Genomic DNA, 17657 nt, shown 5'->3' on the forward strand with positions numbered 1-17657 from the left:
TGGTGAAACTGAATGTCTACCTGCCAAAAAATGAAGTTGAAACTTTACTTCACACCATATATAAAATATAAGAATGGATCAAAGACCTAAATATAAGAATTAAAAGTATAAATAATGCTTAGAAGAAAATATAGGAGTAACTCTTCATGACCTGTGATTTGACAATGGCTTACTATATATGACACCAATAGAACACAAAAGAAAAAATAAATATAGGTCATCAAAATGTAAACTTTCATGCTTCAAAGGACACTGTCAAAAAAGTGAAAGGACATCCTGCAGAACAGGAGAAAAAATATTTGCATTCCAAGTCACTGGTAAGCCTAGCATCCAGAAATTAGAAAGAGTTCTTACAACTCAGGAGCAAAAAGAGAAAACTTAATTTTTAAATGAGAAAGGGGTGGGTATAGCTCAATGGTAGAGCATGCATGAGGTCCTGAGTTCAATCCCCCTACCTCCATTAAAAATAAATAAATAAGCAAAGAACTTGAATAGATGTGCCTCCAGAGGAGATATACAAATGCCCTACAAGCACATGAAAAGATATCCAACATCATTATTCACTGGGGAAATGCAAATTGAAATCACAATGAGATAGGATTGATGTCAGCATCATGGTGATGTAAATCATATCTGTTTTCTCTCTCCTTTAATTTACAATTAATTGAACATCTATAACCAGAGAAAGCATCTCTACACAGCATGCCAGGACACCCAACAGATTCATCCATCTTGGTACCCAAAAGTGGATAGTTTGGACCATATAAGGGGCTGTAGAGTGAGGGGAGCGGTGGTGGAGCTGAGGGTAGCAGAGAAGGCATCAGCAGATTCAGCATCAAGGCAGCATGACCTTTCTGGAAGAAAAGAGATGGAGAGTGAAGATGATGAGTAGGGGTCTGCCCAAACACACATGCTACAGCTGGAGGGTCGTATTGTGTTCTCTAAGGAGAGACCACAATGATTGGGGGAAGAGGAAGGAACAGGAAGAAGGCAGAAAAAGAGAACCAAAGGAAGGCAGCTCTTGCTGTCTGCCTCGGGATTCTGGCAAGAGGACCAGCCACAGACCTCTGGAGCTCCTCCATTTGGAGGTCCCCCTACCCAGCCATGGGCACTAAGTCCCAAGTGTTAAGTCAACAGCTCCCCTGACTCTGCCATCATCCTTTTCTTTTTTTCCTCTGCCAGCTTTTTTTTTAATGGCACACTTCCAACCTTAGTGGCAAGTCAGCTCTAGTAAGAGAAATACAAAAATTGTGCTAGAGTGATACCTTCTGAAAAACAAAAGGGATAAAGAAGGTCATAAGACAAAAATGAGACAAAGAAGGTCATCATATAATGATAAAGTGGTCTGTACATAAAGATATAATTACTGTAAATGTATACACTCCCAACATCCAAGCAAATATAGCAGGCAAAAACTAACAGATCTTAAGGGAGAAATAGACAACAATATACTGATAGTAGGGAACATATAATACCTCATCAGCAATAGATAAATCAACCAGACAGAAAATCAAAAAAGAAACAATGAATTGAAACACACTTTAGAACAAGTTGATGTAATAGACTCCAGAACATTTCATCCGACAGCAGCAGAATACATATTTTTCTCAAGTGCACATGGAACATTCTCCAGGATAGATCACCTGATAAGCCATAAAACAAACCTTAGCCAATTTGAGAAGACTGAAATCATACCAACTATATTCTCTAGTATGAAACTAGAAATCAGTAAGAGTAAAGTGAGAAAATACAACGATGTGGGCACTAAACAGTACACTTGGGTCAAAGAAGAAATCAAAAGAGAAATAAAAACTTATCTTGAAACAAATAAAAATGGAAATACAACATACCAAATATTTTGGGATGCAACAAAAGCAGTCCCATAGCAAAAGCAGAAACTTTATAGCGAGAAATACATGTATTAAGGAAATGTAAAGACTGCAAGTAAACAACCCAACTTTATCCCACAAGGAACCAAAAAAAGAACAAATTAAGTTTAAAGTTAGCAGAAGAAAGGAAATAATAAAGAACAGAGCAGAAATAAATAAAATAAAGACCAGAAAAACAATAGAAAGGAACAATGAAACTAAGAGCTAGTTCATCAAAAAGGAAAAAAAAAAGAAAAAAATCTTTAGACTAACTGAAAAAAAAAGAAAAGATGACTCAAATAAAATAATAAATAGAAAAGGAGACATTATAACTGATAATACAGAAATACATATGTATAACTGAAAAATTGTGCTCTACACTGGAATTTGACACATTGTAAAATGATTATAAATCAATAAAAAAATGTTAAAAAAAAAAAAGAAATACGTAGAGTCATTGGAGACTGTTGTGAACAATTATATGCCAACAAATTACATAACCTAGAAGAAATAAATATATTTCTAGAAATACACAGCCTACAAAGACTGAATCAAGTAGAAAAAGAAAATCTGAATAGACCAATAACAAGAAAAGAGATTGGATCAGTAATCAAAAACCACACAACACGGAAAACTCCAGGACCAGATGGCTCCATGGAGAATTCTGCCAAACATTTTTAAAAAAGAATTAACAACAGTCTGGAAGTATAACACTACCAGATTTCAAACTATACTACAAAGCCATAGTAATAAAAAAAATAATATGGTACTGACATAAAATTAGACACATCAACCAATGAAACAGAACAAAGAGCCCAAAATTAAACCCCAGCATATACATGGTCAACTAATATTCAGCAAGGGAGCCAAGAATACCCAATGGAGAAAGAATAGTCTCTTAAAAAACAAATGATTCTAGGAAAACTGGAGAAACACATGCAGAATAATGAAGTTGGACCCCTATCTCACACCGCCCACAAAAATTAACTAGAAATGGGTCAGGGTTTTAAGCATAAGATCTGGTACTATAAAGCTCCTAGAAGAAAATGTGAGGAAGAAACACATCAATATTAGTCTTTGCAATGACTTTTTTGGACATGACGCCAAAACTACAAACAAAAGCAAAAGTCAACAAATGGGACTCCGTCAAACTCAAATGCTTCTGTGCAGCAAAAGAAACAATTAAAATGAAACGACAACCTACAGAATGGGAGAAATTTTTTTTTCAAATCATAGATAAGGAGTTAAAATATATAAAGAACTCAACAACAACAAAATTCATTAAAAAATGGGTAGAAGAACTAAAAAGATATTTTTTCAAATAGGACATCAAAATGGCCCACAGACACAGGAAACAATGCTCAATATCACTAATCATCAGAGAAATGCAAATCAAAACTACAATGAGATATCACCTCACATGTGTTAGAATGGCTATCATCAAGAAGACAGGAGGCAACAAACAGGTGCTGGTAGGGGTATGATTTAAAGGGAACCCACATATACATTGTTGGTGGGAATGTAAATCAATCCAAACAATGGACTGTAGAAAACAATATGGAGGTTCCTCAAAATATTAAAAATAAGATCTACCATACCATTCAGCACTTCTGCATCTGGGTATGTACCCAAAGGAAATGAAATAGGATTTTGACGAGATGCATGCACTCCAACGTTTATTACAGCATTATTCACAATAGTGAAGATATGGAAACAACTCAAATGCCCATCAACAGATGAAAAGATAAAGAAAAATAGATATGGTACATATACACAATGGAATATTACTCAGCCATGAGAAAGGAAGATATTCTGCCATTTGCAACAATATAGATAGACCTTGAACACATTCTGTTAAGCAAGATAGGTTAAAGAAAGATAAGTACTGTATGATATCACTTATACATGTAATCCAAAAAAGTTACACTTCCTTTAAAAAGAGAGTAAAATTGTGGTTATCAGGGGGTTGAGGACAAGAAGATAAGAGTGATGATATTTAAGGGTACAAACTCGTAATGAGTAGTAAAAAAAAAAAGCATACACAGCTAATACACAGTATAAGTGGAGACAATAATACTGTACTATAAACATATAATGTGATATATATTGCTACACTGGCAGTCATATTACAATATATAAGTGTATCAAGGTAACACACTGTACACCCTAGATTTATATAATGTTACATGTCAAATTCATTCAATTAAAAATCACAAGGAGATACCACTGCACACCCACTTGCATGGCTATTGAAAAAAAGGAAAATATCAAAGGTTTGGTGAGGAGATGGACAAATTGTTACTCTCAGATACTGCTAGTAGGAATGTAAAATGTTGCAGCTTCTGTGGAAAATGGTTTGGTTGTTCTTCAAAAGGTTAAACACATAGTTACAACGTAACCCAACAATTCCACTTTTGAGTATATACCCAGAATAATTGAAAACAAGTATTTAGACAAGAACTTGTACACAATGTTCATAGCAGCATTATTTGTAATAGCTTATTTGCATAAAAAGTAGAAGCTATCTAGATATCCATCCACTGATAAGTGGATAACAAAATGTCTAGACAATGGAATATTGTTTGTTCAACAATAAGAAAAATGAATTACTGATATATGCTACAACTTAGATGAGTCTTGAAAACATTATGCTAAGTGACAGATGCCAGACACAAAAGGCCACTTATTGTATGATTTCATTTATGTAAAATGCCTAATATATAAAATAAACAACAAGTTCATACTGTATAGCACAGGGAACTATATTCAATCTCTTGTAGTAACTTATAGTGAAAAAGAATATGAAAATGAATATACGTATGTTCATGTATGACTGAAGCATTATGCTGTACACCAGAAATTGACACAACATTGTAAATTGACTATACTTCAATAAATATACATATTTATTATATATATATATATAATATATGTATATATATATATATACACACACACACAAAAAAATGTCCAAAACAGGCAAGTCCATAGACACAGAAAGTAGATTAGGGGCTGTCAGTGGCTAGAGAAGTGGGGGTAACTGTGACTGCTTAATAGCTATTGGATTTTCTTTTGAGATGATAAAAATATGGATCTAGGTAGTGGTGATGATTGTACAACATTGTGAATGTACTCAGTGCCATGAATTCTGTATTTTAAAAAGACAAATTTTATGTTATGTGTATTTTATTACAGTAAAAACAAACTATATTTCTGCATGCTGGTACAGAAAATACAAAACTTCTAAAAAGAGAGTGATTTTATTATCTTCACATCTCAGAAATGCTTCCCATTAGCTTATCCAGAATTTAGCTGTTTGTGTTAATTTTCTTTTTAGTAAAGTCAGGAACTATCAGCTATCACACATTTACATTTAAACTATCATTATTTTCTTCCTTACAAGTTTTGCCATTAATTCACTTTCACTGTTTAAAGCTTTTCCTCTTTATAGAATAAATATTTTTCTCACTCTGAAGGACTTTAAGGATACTATGCATAGCCTTCAATAATAGTTAAACATGCAATAAATGCCTTTCTTTTATTTGCTTTATTTAATTACTAAGCATTCTGTTCACAAACTCTCAGCCTTTGAAACTCACTGAGTGTGTAATGAGGTTGTCTTCTACCAAAACTGGTTAAATAAAAAAACATATAAAAAATCATTGGCAGGAGGGCTTTTATAATAACCATAAATATCAGGGAAGATCAAATAAGAGAGACAAAATATTAAGACAATTACTTACTTTCTATATTCTGTACTTCTCTAAATCTAACTTAAAGTTAATTTTGACTCTACATTTCTTAATATTCAGTGTCATCTTAGACTTTGTGTCAGTTTTTAAAGTAAGGCTATCTGTTTTATCATCCTCAGTTGTTAAGAACAAGATCTACAGTTTTGGAGAACGCGGGATTACCAAGTTTTTGATTTCATTGGCTGCCCAGGGCCTCATTTATCTGCTGTTGCTTTTGTGTCTGGAAAGTACATTCTGGAACCTGAAAAACTTTGTCTATCATAAAATTATATTTAACGTCTACAAGAAATTCATGAAAGGCACGAAGGTAAGTAACTAAGGTAGACTGTAGATACAACTCAAAGAAAGCTCAGTGTTAGGCCAGAATGTATGAATTTACGTACTCCTACCTCTATTACTTTATAAAGAAAACATTATTCAATTATACCAAGAATAATGTGAACCAGAAGACTTTTATCTTAGTTTGGATTTCAGGTTCTAAACTTTGAATCCTCTGCCAACAAGGAAATAATCAATTTGCCTTGGATTGAATATGATAGAAGGTGCTGCCTTCTGCACGTGGAGTCTTTGGGATGCATTTGGTTGTAATTATGGATTAGACTTCTTAAATCTATGTAGGATCACAGGGCTTCATGGCCTCTGCCCGTCAGATTGTTAACTGTTGCTTCAAATAGTTCTCATGATTTCACATAATCTCAGAGTTTTACCTAGGATTTTTTTGTTGTTGTTGTTTTAATGATCCATTCATTAGGTAATGGAATTCCCAGTGGTCTTTACTTGAACATCTATTGAGGCAGCAAACCTCCATCCGTCTCCTTGTAACTTCCCCTCATTCATCCTAATCCTGTCTGTGGGTGCTATTCCACGGTGGCTCTAGATACTGACCATGAATTTCTCTAAGCCTGCATAACTCTAATATTTCAGAAGGGAGGATATCTTGAGACCACAATGACCTTTGCTTCCACCTGGAATTCTGACTAGTATGAGTAGCATTTTAGTTGCCTGTGTTATGTTGCTAATTAATGCCTAGAACAACATAACAAGACAAAAGTCCTATTTTATTTACCAAAACTCATACAGATTTCACTACTACAAACAGAAGATGTCTGGTCCAAGACATGTCCAACCAAAATAAATTTATCTTTTTGTGCAACATAGAATAGAAAGAACTTTTCTCAATTGCCTAGGATTAAACATTTCATGAATGTTACCTTGAGATTTTTTTTCCTGCCCTAACTTACTTAGACTGAGGCAATAAACCCTAAACCATGCCACAGTCTTCAGGCATGAGAAAAGAACCATAATGAGTACAGAAGCAATTTTTTTTTATAATATGATGAGAATATTCAGCTGGTAAATTTATTCTCCTATTTGTCACTGCCTCCAGTATGCTGAGAGCAGCCCCAAGCAAAAGACCAAGGCCTCAAACTTTTATATAGTAATCTAATGAACTAGTCTGGTTAGTCTGGGTGTCCTTAAACCAAAGTAAACTAAATTCCCTGTTTTCTTCAAGCCAAAAGTTCATTCTTAGTTTTCTTAACATTCCCAAATGAGAAAAAGTCACAATTATTAACAAGTAAAAGATAGTTCATGAACCATAAAAAGAGAAAGATATTAGATATAGAATTCTTTATTGACAGATTTTTTTTTTCTTTCAACACTTTGAATATATGACATGAGTGCCTTTTAGACCGCACTGTTTTTATGGAATGGAGTACCAACTTCATGAGAGGTCAGATATTAATCCTTTGTTGTCCCCTTGTATCTAATGCATCATTTTTCTCCAGCCACTATCAAAATTGTCTTTTTGTCATTAACTTTGAATAGTTTGACCATAATGTGGTTAAGTGTGGATCTCTTTGTGTTAAAACTACTTAGGATTTGTTTAAATTCTTGAATGTATAGATTCAAATTTTTCATCCAAGTTAAGAAATTTTGGCCATTATTTCTTCAGACATTTCCATTATGCAAGTGAAATAATAGGCTTTGTTTCATACCGTTATTAAGATTAAATATATGTGAAATGCACAGTGCTAAGCACAAAACTAGCAATAAATATTAGATTTTAATAGGAACATTCTTGTTGTTTCTTAACATCCTCATTTTCCTCTTCTTCCACTGCTGCAAAACTTTTCAGTGTTCCCTATCTCAGTAAGTAACACCATCACTTGTGCATTTGTTTAATAGAGAAGTCTGGGACTTGTTCTTAACTCCTTTATTCATGTTCCATCCCTGCTGTAATTTCTCTCTGAATTATGTGTATAGATTTTTCAATTTGTTTCAGTAGAACTTCTTGGTACTTTTTGCTGAAAGCAAACATTTTCACCGGTGGCTGCTATATGTGTCCCAGAAAATAAAACACTAGAATGCCCCCTGTGATGTATGTTGTAATGCACTGTCAAGATCCTCCTTCAGTGGAGGAGTTGCTGCCCGCAGCTTCTGGGAGTGCTATCTTCAGAAACAATTCAGCTGTCATTATCTTCATGGATTGCTTCAGCTGCAGAGAACCTCCTCTCCCAAGGTGACACTCCTTCCCACATGGCCAGTTTCTAGTCACTTACAGATGCCGGAGTAAAATGTTTGGTCATCTCAGTGCCACTCAGACAACTTCGGGACTTCTCATGGGAAGCCGTGGGTCTACTGAGGTTGTCATTTGGCCTGCATCACAGCTTGACTTCTCTCCCTGCCTACTCCTGATTCCTTCCTCTCCCTTCCACGGTGTTGGTCCCAAAGAAACTTCACCTACAACAGTTAGTACCAGGAGAGGTCTCAGAAAGCATACAATAAGATGGGGTTTTAGAACTAGATAATTCACTGCTCATCTAGCAGTGAGGTCCATATCACTGGTGGTGAAGGAAGCACAGAGAGTCTTTGGCACAAAGTAGTGGTCCAACAGTTAAAACCTTCACCAGTGGTGCATTGGGATGATGTACCAGAGGAAGAGAATGCACTGGCTGATGTGATGTATCAAGTATTTGAGAAATGTGGAGAAAATAACAGCCATAAGAATGATAGAATTAAGAGGCTATTGGTATAAAGTCATGGCTTTAAAAAAGAAAAAGCTGAGAGTTGTTAGTAGGAAATTGAAAGTGAAGTGTTAAAATAAAAGGACTTCTTTGGTAGCATATAATGAGGTTCTCATTTACTGCAGTGAAAGGGCGGAGAAAACTGAGTACTGGGATCAAGGTCTAACTTTCATATTAGATGATCTCCAGGAAGGTCAACCTTTTAACCAAGGCAGATCTTCTATGCCAAGACCGCAGCTCTTGTTAGAATAGAGTGAGAATCTGTTGTATGAGGTGGAGACATCTGAGTTAATGACCCCAAAATATTAAGTCCTCCGACTCACTCTGAGTCTACAACAGATGGCACACTCTGCTCTGTTAAGAATTCACATTTCCTCCTGAAATGAAGAAAATATAGAGGCCTCCCCTGCAAAACAGCACCTACCTACTCATGGTGGTAATCCACCAATTGCTCTCTAATTACTCAGTAATTAATAGAACACACAGGCAGAAAAATTAAAAGAGCTGTAAAACACCTTTCCACCAACTAGATGTATTTGACATTTATAGAATACTCCACCCAGTAAGAGCAGTGCACATGGAACATTCATCAAGATACACATTCAGAATTTTAAGAGAATTGAAATAATGCAGAATATTTTTTTTCTGAGCATTATGATATTAAACTACAAGTTAACAGAATTATAACAGGAAAATCTGTAAACATTGGGAAATTAAGCAGCACACTTCTATATAACCCATCAGTCAAAGAGGAAGTTGCAAAGGAAATTAGAAAATATTTTGAACTGAATGAAAATGAAAATAAAACATACCAATTTTGTGGGATACAGTATTTTAATGGAAATTTATACCATTAAATGCTTATATTTGAAATGAAGGAAAGTTTCAGGTCAATTATTGAAGCATTGACCTCAATAAATTAGGAAAAGAAGAGCAAAACACACTCAAAGCAGGCAGAAGTAAGTATGTAAAAATAAGAAGAGAAAAACATAAAATTTCAAACAGAAAAGCAATGGAGAAAATTGATGAGTGAAACCAAAAATGAATTCATTAAAAATGATTATAATAAGTCTCTAGCCAGTGCGCCCATAAAATACAGAGAGACGGCACATATTACCAATATGAAGACAAATGAGGGGATATCACTACAGACACTACAGAAATTAAAAGCTACTTTATGCTCATACATTTGACACCTTAGATGAAATAGAACAATTCTTAGAAAGACCAAAACTCACTCGAGAATAAAGAAACTAAATATTCTTATTACAATTAATTTCCTGTGTAGTTTAAAATCTGTGAAAAAGAAAACCCCAAGCCTGAGTAATTTCACTGGTGAATTCTAGCAAAAACTTAAAGAGAAAATAGCATTAATTCTACATGATTTCTTCCCAGAAGTAGAAGAGACGGGAGCATTTCTCAATTTACTTTTGAAGTCGTCATTAATCTTACACCAAAGCCAGAGAAAGTACAAGAAGCCAATATCCCTCATGGGCACAGATACACAAATACGTTGGAATATCTCCAAGAAAATATTCATAAATAGAATAAAAGAATATATGGAAGGAATAATGCACCATGAACAAGTGGGGTTTATTCCATGAATGTAAAGTTAGTTTAATATTTGAAAATAAATCAGTGTTGCAGTATTAATAATCTCAAGAAGAAAAATCACGTTTTTATCAATTATTGCACAAAAGCATTTAACAACATTTAACATCCATAAACCAAGGAAAGGAAATACCTTAACCTGTTAAGTAGCATCTACTTACACATGAAGCCTACACTAAATGTAATAGTGAAATACTAAACGTTTTCCCCATAAGATTGAAAAATGGAGCAAGGATGTTCACTCTTACCACTTCCATTCAACCAATTTTGAGACTGGAAAAGAAAAAAAGCACGTAAAGCAGCTCTCTTTTCACCCTTTTGATTAGCCTATTTACTGAGCTGATTATATTCTCCTGCACCATCTCTCCTTAACCACTACCATCAAATGAGTACTTGAAGCAACAAACAAGCAATCAAAAGAACAAAATTTTGCTCAAACAGTGCAAATTACTATTCACAAAACATACCATGTGGTTTCATTCCTACACATCTTTCACTAAGCTCCCACTGCTGATGGCAGCCTTTCTTCCATCACCACCTTCCTTTCATTCTCTCAATATATCTTTATTTACTCCTCAAAATCAGCTCAGACCTCGACTCTAAGGGGCCTATCCTCCAAAAAGAAGGAGTTCATTCTTCTCCTCTCTTGGATCTCATGGTCTCTTGAACATATTTTAATATGTAACAAATCACACTATATAATAATTAATAGTATCAATGTGGCTTTGTTCTCCAGGAAGTGCCCATGTTACTGGCAAGGATATACTGCTTACCCATAGCTGTAGAAAACTTGTTCATGACTATAGTTTCCAAAACTGAGCAATTCAGGAACAAATTTGAACATAAGATTTCAGGAAGTCGGTAGGAAAGCTCTAACATCTGACATCTTTGAGATTACTCCATCAGGTCAGCTTTCAAAAAGCCACACAGTTTAAAGCAAGACATCTAAAGTCTATTCACTTCTGTGATCCTTGTCTTGAAAATACAGGCTACGGTGTCCACCCAAGTAACCAAGGAATATGAGGATAAAGACGTAGAAGATGAAAGGAAGAGAGTCCTGACACTGTTAACTAATTTGAAGCGTGCCCCGCTACTTCTTAACGAACTTACAAAGGTAAAATCATTCAATGTCCAACCTTGCCCTAAGATTTAGCCCACCTTCCCTGCCAAGACTGTATTGGTAGTATTAATAATTCATTGGAGTTTTATGGGATCTGTGTAAATATTCTGGTAAAAGAGACGGCTGAGGGGAAAAGAGCTCCTGTGGAACTGCCCACAGGTAGCAGTCCTCAGGGGTCTGAGGTTATGGTTGTGGCTGACTGTAATCAGTGCTTTACTACAATGTGGTTCCTTTTTAATTTTCTCAGATTTATTATAAGTGTCCAGTTGTAAAGGCTGTAAGAAATATCTCCCTTTTAGTCCAAAAGTACGAGTGCTTTGGATTACTTGGATTAAATGGAGCTGGAAAAACCACTACATTCAAAATGTTGACTGGAGAGGAGACCACAACCTCTGGAGTTGTGTTAATTGATGGCATTAGCATCACTGAAAATATCAGAAAGGTATTTCTGGACCTAATCACTGAGTCAGTGCCCTAAGGGAGGAGGTGAGCGAGACAAATGGGTGGGGGGCATGGAAGGAAAGCTGGAAGCATTGACATATATACATTCTTTACTCAAAAATAACAGACTCCAGGGACAGCGATAGTCATGATGACATCCTGAATTTTGGAAAAGGCAAATATTCTTTCTGGCTGAAACAAAATTTGAGTATCTATACATGGATCAAACTAGTAACAGGAAGAGCAGCTATCTCACTTAATCTGCCATGATGTAATTGGAGCTTCTTATAAAACAATGGTTAGAAGAAGTAGTTGTGAAAGATGTTGAGAAAGTAGAGTTGTCAGGGTTTGGGCTCCATTTGGATGTGGGCTATAAGGAAAAGAAAAGAACCTGAGACATTGTCCAGGAATCTATCTTGAGCCAGTGAATGAATGAAAGTTCCATTCACCCAGAGAGTAAATACAGGACATGAGTATACTCAGAGGAGGATATGTTGAGTGTTAGATGTCTGCAGCACATTTCAATGGGAAATACATCTCAACATAATCAAAACTATTTATGACAAACCCACAGCCAACATAATACACAATGGTGAAAAGTTGAAACCTACCCACTAAGATCTGGAACAAGACAAGGGTGCCCACTCTCACCACTTTTATTCAACATAGTATTGGAAGTCTTAGCCATAGCAATCAGACAAGAAAAAGAAATAAAAAGGATTCAAATTGGAAGAGAAGAGGTAAAATTGGCACTAAAAGCTCCACACAAAAATTACTAGAGCTGATAAAAGAATTTGGCAAGGTAGCAGGATACAAGATTAACATACAGAAATCAGTTGTATTTCTTTACACTAACAATGAAATATCAGAAAAGGATAGTAAAGAAACAATCGCTTTTAAAATCCCATTCCAAAAAATAAAATACTTAGGAATAAATCTGACTAAGGAGGTCAAAGACTTCTACACAGAGAACTACAAAACACTGACTAACGAAATTAAAGATGACTTAAAGAAATGGAAAGATAGTCCATGTTCTTGGATTGGAAGAATTAATATTATTAAAATGGCCATACTACACAAAGCAATCCACAGATTTAATACATCCTTATCAAATTACTTAGGACGTTTTTCACAGAACTAGAACAAATAATCTTAAAATTTATATGGACTCACAGAAGACCCAGAATTGTCAAAGCAATACTGAAGAAAATGAGTAAAGCTGGAGGCATAACCCTCGCAGACTTCAGACAATACCACAAAGCTACAGTAATCAAAACAGCATGGTACAGGCACAAAAACAGATATGAGGGACAAGGAAGAGAATAGACAGCCCAGAAATTAACCCACATATTTACAGTCAGTTAATGTCCAACAAAGGAGGCAAGAATGTACAATGGAGAAAATACAGTCTCTTCAGCAAGTGGTGTTAAGAAAGCTGGACAGTCACATGTAAATGAATGGAGTTAGAACACTGCCTCACACCAAACACAAAAATAAATGTAAAATGGCTTAAAGACTTAAACATAAGGCAAGATACCATAAATCTCCTAGAAGAGAACATAGACAAAACCTTAGACATAAATCCTTCGGTGTTCTTATCACCTCCTTATTGAAGTCAGGATCTAGTAGACTGTTGAGGTCTATTTCATTATTTGTTCATTCAGGGGACTTTTCTTGTTTTTGTTTTTTTTTTAATTGGGAGTAGTTCCTCTGCTTCTTCATTTTACTTATGTTTCTCTAACTCTACGAACTTAGGAGTAACAATTATCTACTGTGGTCTCAAAGGACTATTTTTTTTTAAGTGGGAGCATCCCTGTGTAAACAGTGCACATCTAATAATTTTGTTGTTTTGGGGAGTTTTTAGTATGGATGGTTGCCATGTCTTTATTCTATGTGTGCTGACTGTTATCCCCTTGACTGGGGATGTAGTTGGTGTTTTGCTGACCAGAGCCTGCCCTTGTTGTTGAGTAGGGTCTCCTCTTTCCTCTGTAGTCGTCACAACCCTGACAGGTGCCAGGTCTGCTCCCCTGTTGTTGAAATAAAGGGTTTCAGACCCATTGCTGAGCTGGGGTGTGTGGTAAGTGGGATTGGATCACTTCCATTGGAAGAGGAGCTGCTGAGTATTCCTCTGCAGGAAATGTCTCCCAGGAAGTGCCCTTTGTGATGTTGTCCATCACGTGCTATGCAAGTTTACAACGTACACTTTGTTGACACTGCCCATGTCCTCGCTTCAGCTGCAGAAATGTCAGCAGTCCTCTCTAGTGACCCCCAGGTTCTTTTATTTCCATTACTCAAGGAGCCTGTTCAAAACAAAATATTGCTGCATTTTATGTCCAAGAGTGTTCTGCCCATGTCTTCCTCTAGGGATTTTATACTATCTGGTCTTACATTTATGTCTTTAATCCATTTTGAGTTTATTTTTATACATAGTGTTAGAGAATGCCTAATTTCATTCTTTTACATATAGCTGTCCAGTTTTCCCAGCACTATTTATTAAAGAGAGTGTCTTTTCTCCATTGTATTTCCTGCCTCCTTTGTTATAGATAAATTGACCATAAGTGCATGGGATTATTTTTGGATTTTTGATCCTGTTCCATTGATCGATGTGTCTGGTTTTGTTTTTTTTGTTTGTTTTTTTTTTTTTTTTGCTAGTACCATACTGTTTTGATTTTTGAAGCTTTGTAATATAGTCTGAAGTCAGAGAGTCTGAACTCAGAGAGTGTGATTTCCCCTAGCTCCGTTCTTCTGTCTCAGATTGTTTTGCCTATTCTGGGTCTTCTGTGTTTCCATATTAATTTTAACATGTTTTGCTCCAGTTCTGTGAAAAATGCCATTGGTAATTTGATAGGGATTGCCTTGTCTCTGTATATTGTCTTGGGTAGTGTGGCCATTTTAACAACATTGATTCTTCCAAGGCAAGCACACAGTATATCTTTCGATCTATTGGTGTCATCTTCAATTTTTCACCAATGCCTTACAGTTTTCAGGTATAGGTCTTTGCCTCTTAGGTAGGTTTATTTCTAGGTATTTTATTATTATTTTGATGCAATGGTAAATGGGATTCCTTCCTTTATTTCTCTTTCTGATACTTTATTGTCTGTTACTTTATACATTTATAGAAATGCAACTGATTTCTGTGTATTCATTTTGTAAATCAATCAGAGAAAGACAAATACTGATTTGTAAGTCAATCAGAGAAAGACAAATATCACTTATATGTGGAATCTAAAAAAATCACACAAACAAACTTATTTACAAAACAGAAAAAGACTCACAGACATAGAAAACAAACTTATGGCTACCAGGAGGGGAAGAGGGAAGGAGGAATAAATTGGGAGTTTGGGATTAGCAGATACAAAATACTATGTATGGAATAGATAAACAAAAAGGTCCTACTGTATAGCACAGAAAACTATATTCAATGTCTTGTAGTAACCTGTAATGGAAAAGAATATGTACATTTTTATATGGATAGCTGAATCACTATACTATACACCAGAAGCTAATACAACATTGTAAATAAATGACATCAATCAATAAAATCAATTAAAAATGGGCAGCAAAAGAAAAAGACTATATAAAATAAAAATAAATATATTTTAATACAAAAACTTGTCTTTCTCTGTCTGACTTATTTCACTTAACATAATATCCTCTAGGTCCATCTATGTTGTCACAAATGGCAAGATTCTGTTTTTATGGCTGAATAATATTCCATTGTATAGATATGCCACTTCTTTATCCATTCATCCATCAACACATTTGGTTTGTTTCCATGTCTTGGCTATTGTAAATAATGCTGCAATAAACATGGGGGTGTAGGTATCTTTTTGAGTTAGTGTTTTAATTTCCTTTGGATAAATACACAGAAGTGGAATTGCTGGATCATATGGTACTTCTATTTTTAATCTTTTGAGGACTCTCATACTGTTTTCCATAGTGGCTACACCAATGTACATTCCAAACAACAGTGCACAAGGGTTCCCTTTTCTCCACATTCTCACCAGTATTTGCTATAGCTTGCCTTTTTGATAATAGCCATTCTAACAGGCATGAAGTGATATCTCATTGTGGTTTTGATTTACATTTCCCTGGTTATTAGTGATGTTGTATACCTCTTCATGTACCTGTTGGCCATCTGGATGTCTTCTTTCAAAAAATGTCTATTCAGGTCCTCTGCCCATTTTTAGAACAGATTTGTCTTTTTGATTTTGAGTTGTATGAGTTCATTACATACGTTGGATATTAACCTTCTATCAGATATATAACTTACAAATATTTTCTCCCATTTGGTAGGTTGCCCTTTTGTTTTATTGATGGTTTCCTTTGCTGTGCAAAGCTTTTCAGTTTGATGTAGTCAAGCATGTTTATTTTTGTATTTGTGTGTATATATATATATATATAATATATTATATATAACAATATATAATATATAATACGTGATAATATATATTTATATATAAATATATACACAAATACATATATGTATGATATATGTATGTATATCATAACACATGGTATATATACATATATATCATATACATACAATTTTTATGTGTAGGAGAATTGGCCTGATAGAAGTTACTTGCCATTAATGAAAGTGAAATCCTCTACATTATTTTAATTGATTTAATAGAATGGCTCTTTCTTAATGATATTTGAATAGACATCTTCATCTAACAAAAAACTATCTTGGGTACATAATAGTGCACAGTAGATATATGTTGAAAATTCCAGTTCGAGATGTTATTATTCCATTCCACTACCATGGGTTCCAGCTGTAAAGATTCTTTAGACCAAAAAAGAAATAATCCTTGTTGGGAGCTCTATGGGTATCACCTTGCCAGCATGGGCTAGAAACTTCAGGTTTTCTATCTCATCCATGTAACTGTATGTTTAATGGAATAACTGACTTGGGTCTATTGCTAATGAATTACCCTCTGGATTCAGATTAGGTCAAGAATTGGCTATTGTCCTCAATCTGACCCCATGCTGAACCACATGACAGGTCGGGAATTGCTGATCATGTATGCCAGGCTGCGGGGGGTCCCTGAGCCAGATATTTACATGTACGTGGAAATTTTTTTGCATTCAATGCACCTGGAAACCCATGCTGACAAGTACATCTACACATACAGGTGAGACATTATGCTACTGTATTTATTAAGCTGCCTGCTGCACACCTGTGTTTCTACTGTTAGAATGAATGCCTGTAAACTCAACCTGACAACTCTGTCACACAGAGGCCATGACTATGAAAGAGCCTTATGTCCTGTCAGGGTTTGGATGTCAGGAATAAGGCAGATCACACTTGCATAAAGTTAACCTTTTGTAGGCATGAGCTGTAGCCTTTGCATTTCAAAAATGAGCAACTTCATCCATATATGACTATGTTTTTTGTGTCCTCTAAACAAAAATATTTTGCAAGACAATGATGCTAAAATAAATTACCCCAAAAAAAGTCATTTTAAAGAAAATGGGTTGATATACACACCTGGACTTGGGCCTGCTGCCCTTTGTGAGTCATATCAAAGCAGCATTGTGGGTATATGAGCTAATTCTGTCCTATGAATTAATGATGTATATATCCTTATTTCTTCTTTCTCCTCCACTTTCTCTCTCCTTCTTTGACGACAAAGTGGAGGAAACAAACGTAAACTGAATACTGCTATTGCCCTAATGGGAAAGTCCTCAGTTGTCTTCCTGGATGAGCCATCTACTGGCATGGACCCAGTAGCCAGGCGCCTGCTCTGGGACACAGTTACATGGATGTGTAAAACTGGCAAAGCTATCATCATAACCTCTCACAGGTATGACCCAGTGGGAGACTTGGTTGATA

General features: G+C 35.3%; 1 protein-coding gene across 1 annotated transcript in view; it reads left to right on the forward strand.

The window, feature by feature from the left end:
- The window catches only part of LOC105091158 (phospholipid-transporting ATPase ABCA3), a 104728-nt gene that overhangs the window by 78545 nt on the left and 8526 nt on the right, over positions 1 to 17657 (forward strand). Inside the window, exons 23-27 of the mRNA XM_064478509.1 lie at positions 5740 to 5927; positions 11246 to 11371; positions 11625 to 11819; positions 16769 to 16956; positions 17458 to 17628. Coding sequence (XP_064334579.1) covers positions 5740 to 5927; positions 11246 to 11371; positions 11625 to 11819; positions 16769 to 16956; positions 17458 to 17628 — 868 coding nt within the window. The remainder of the gene's footprint in view (positions 1 to 5739; positions 5928 to 11245; positions 11372 to 11624; positions 11820 to 16768; positions 16957 to 17457; positions 17629 to 17657) is intronic.

Source organism: Camelus dromedarius, chromosome 24, assembly GCF_036321535.1.
Source record: "Camelus dromedarius isolate mCamDro1 chromosome 24, mCamDro1.pat, whole genome shotgun sequence".
Taxonomy (NCBI): domain Eukaryota; kingdom Metazoa; phylum Chordata; class Mammalia; order Artiodactyla; family Camelidae; genus Camelus; species Camelus dromedarius.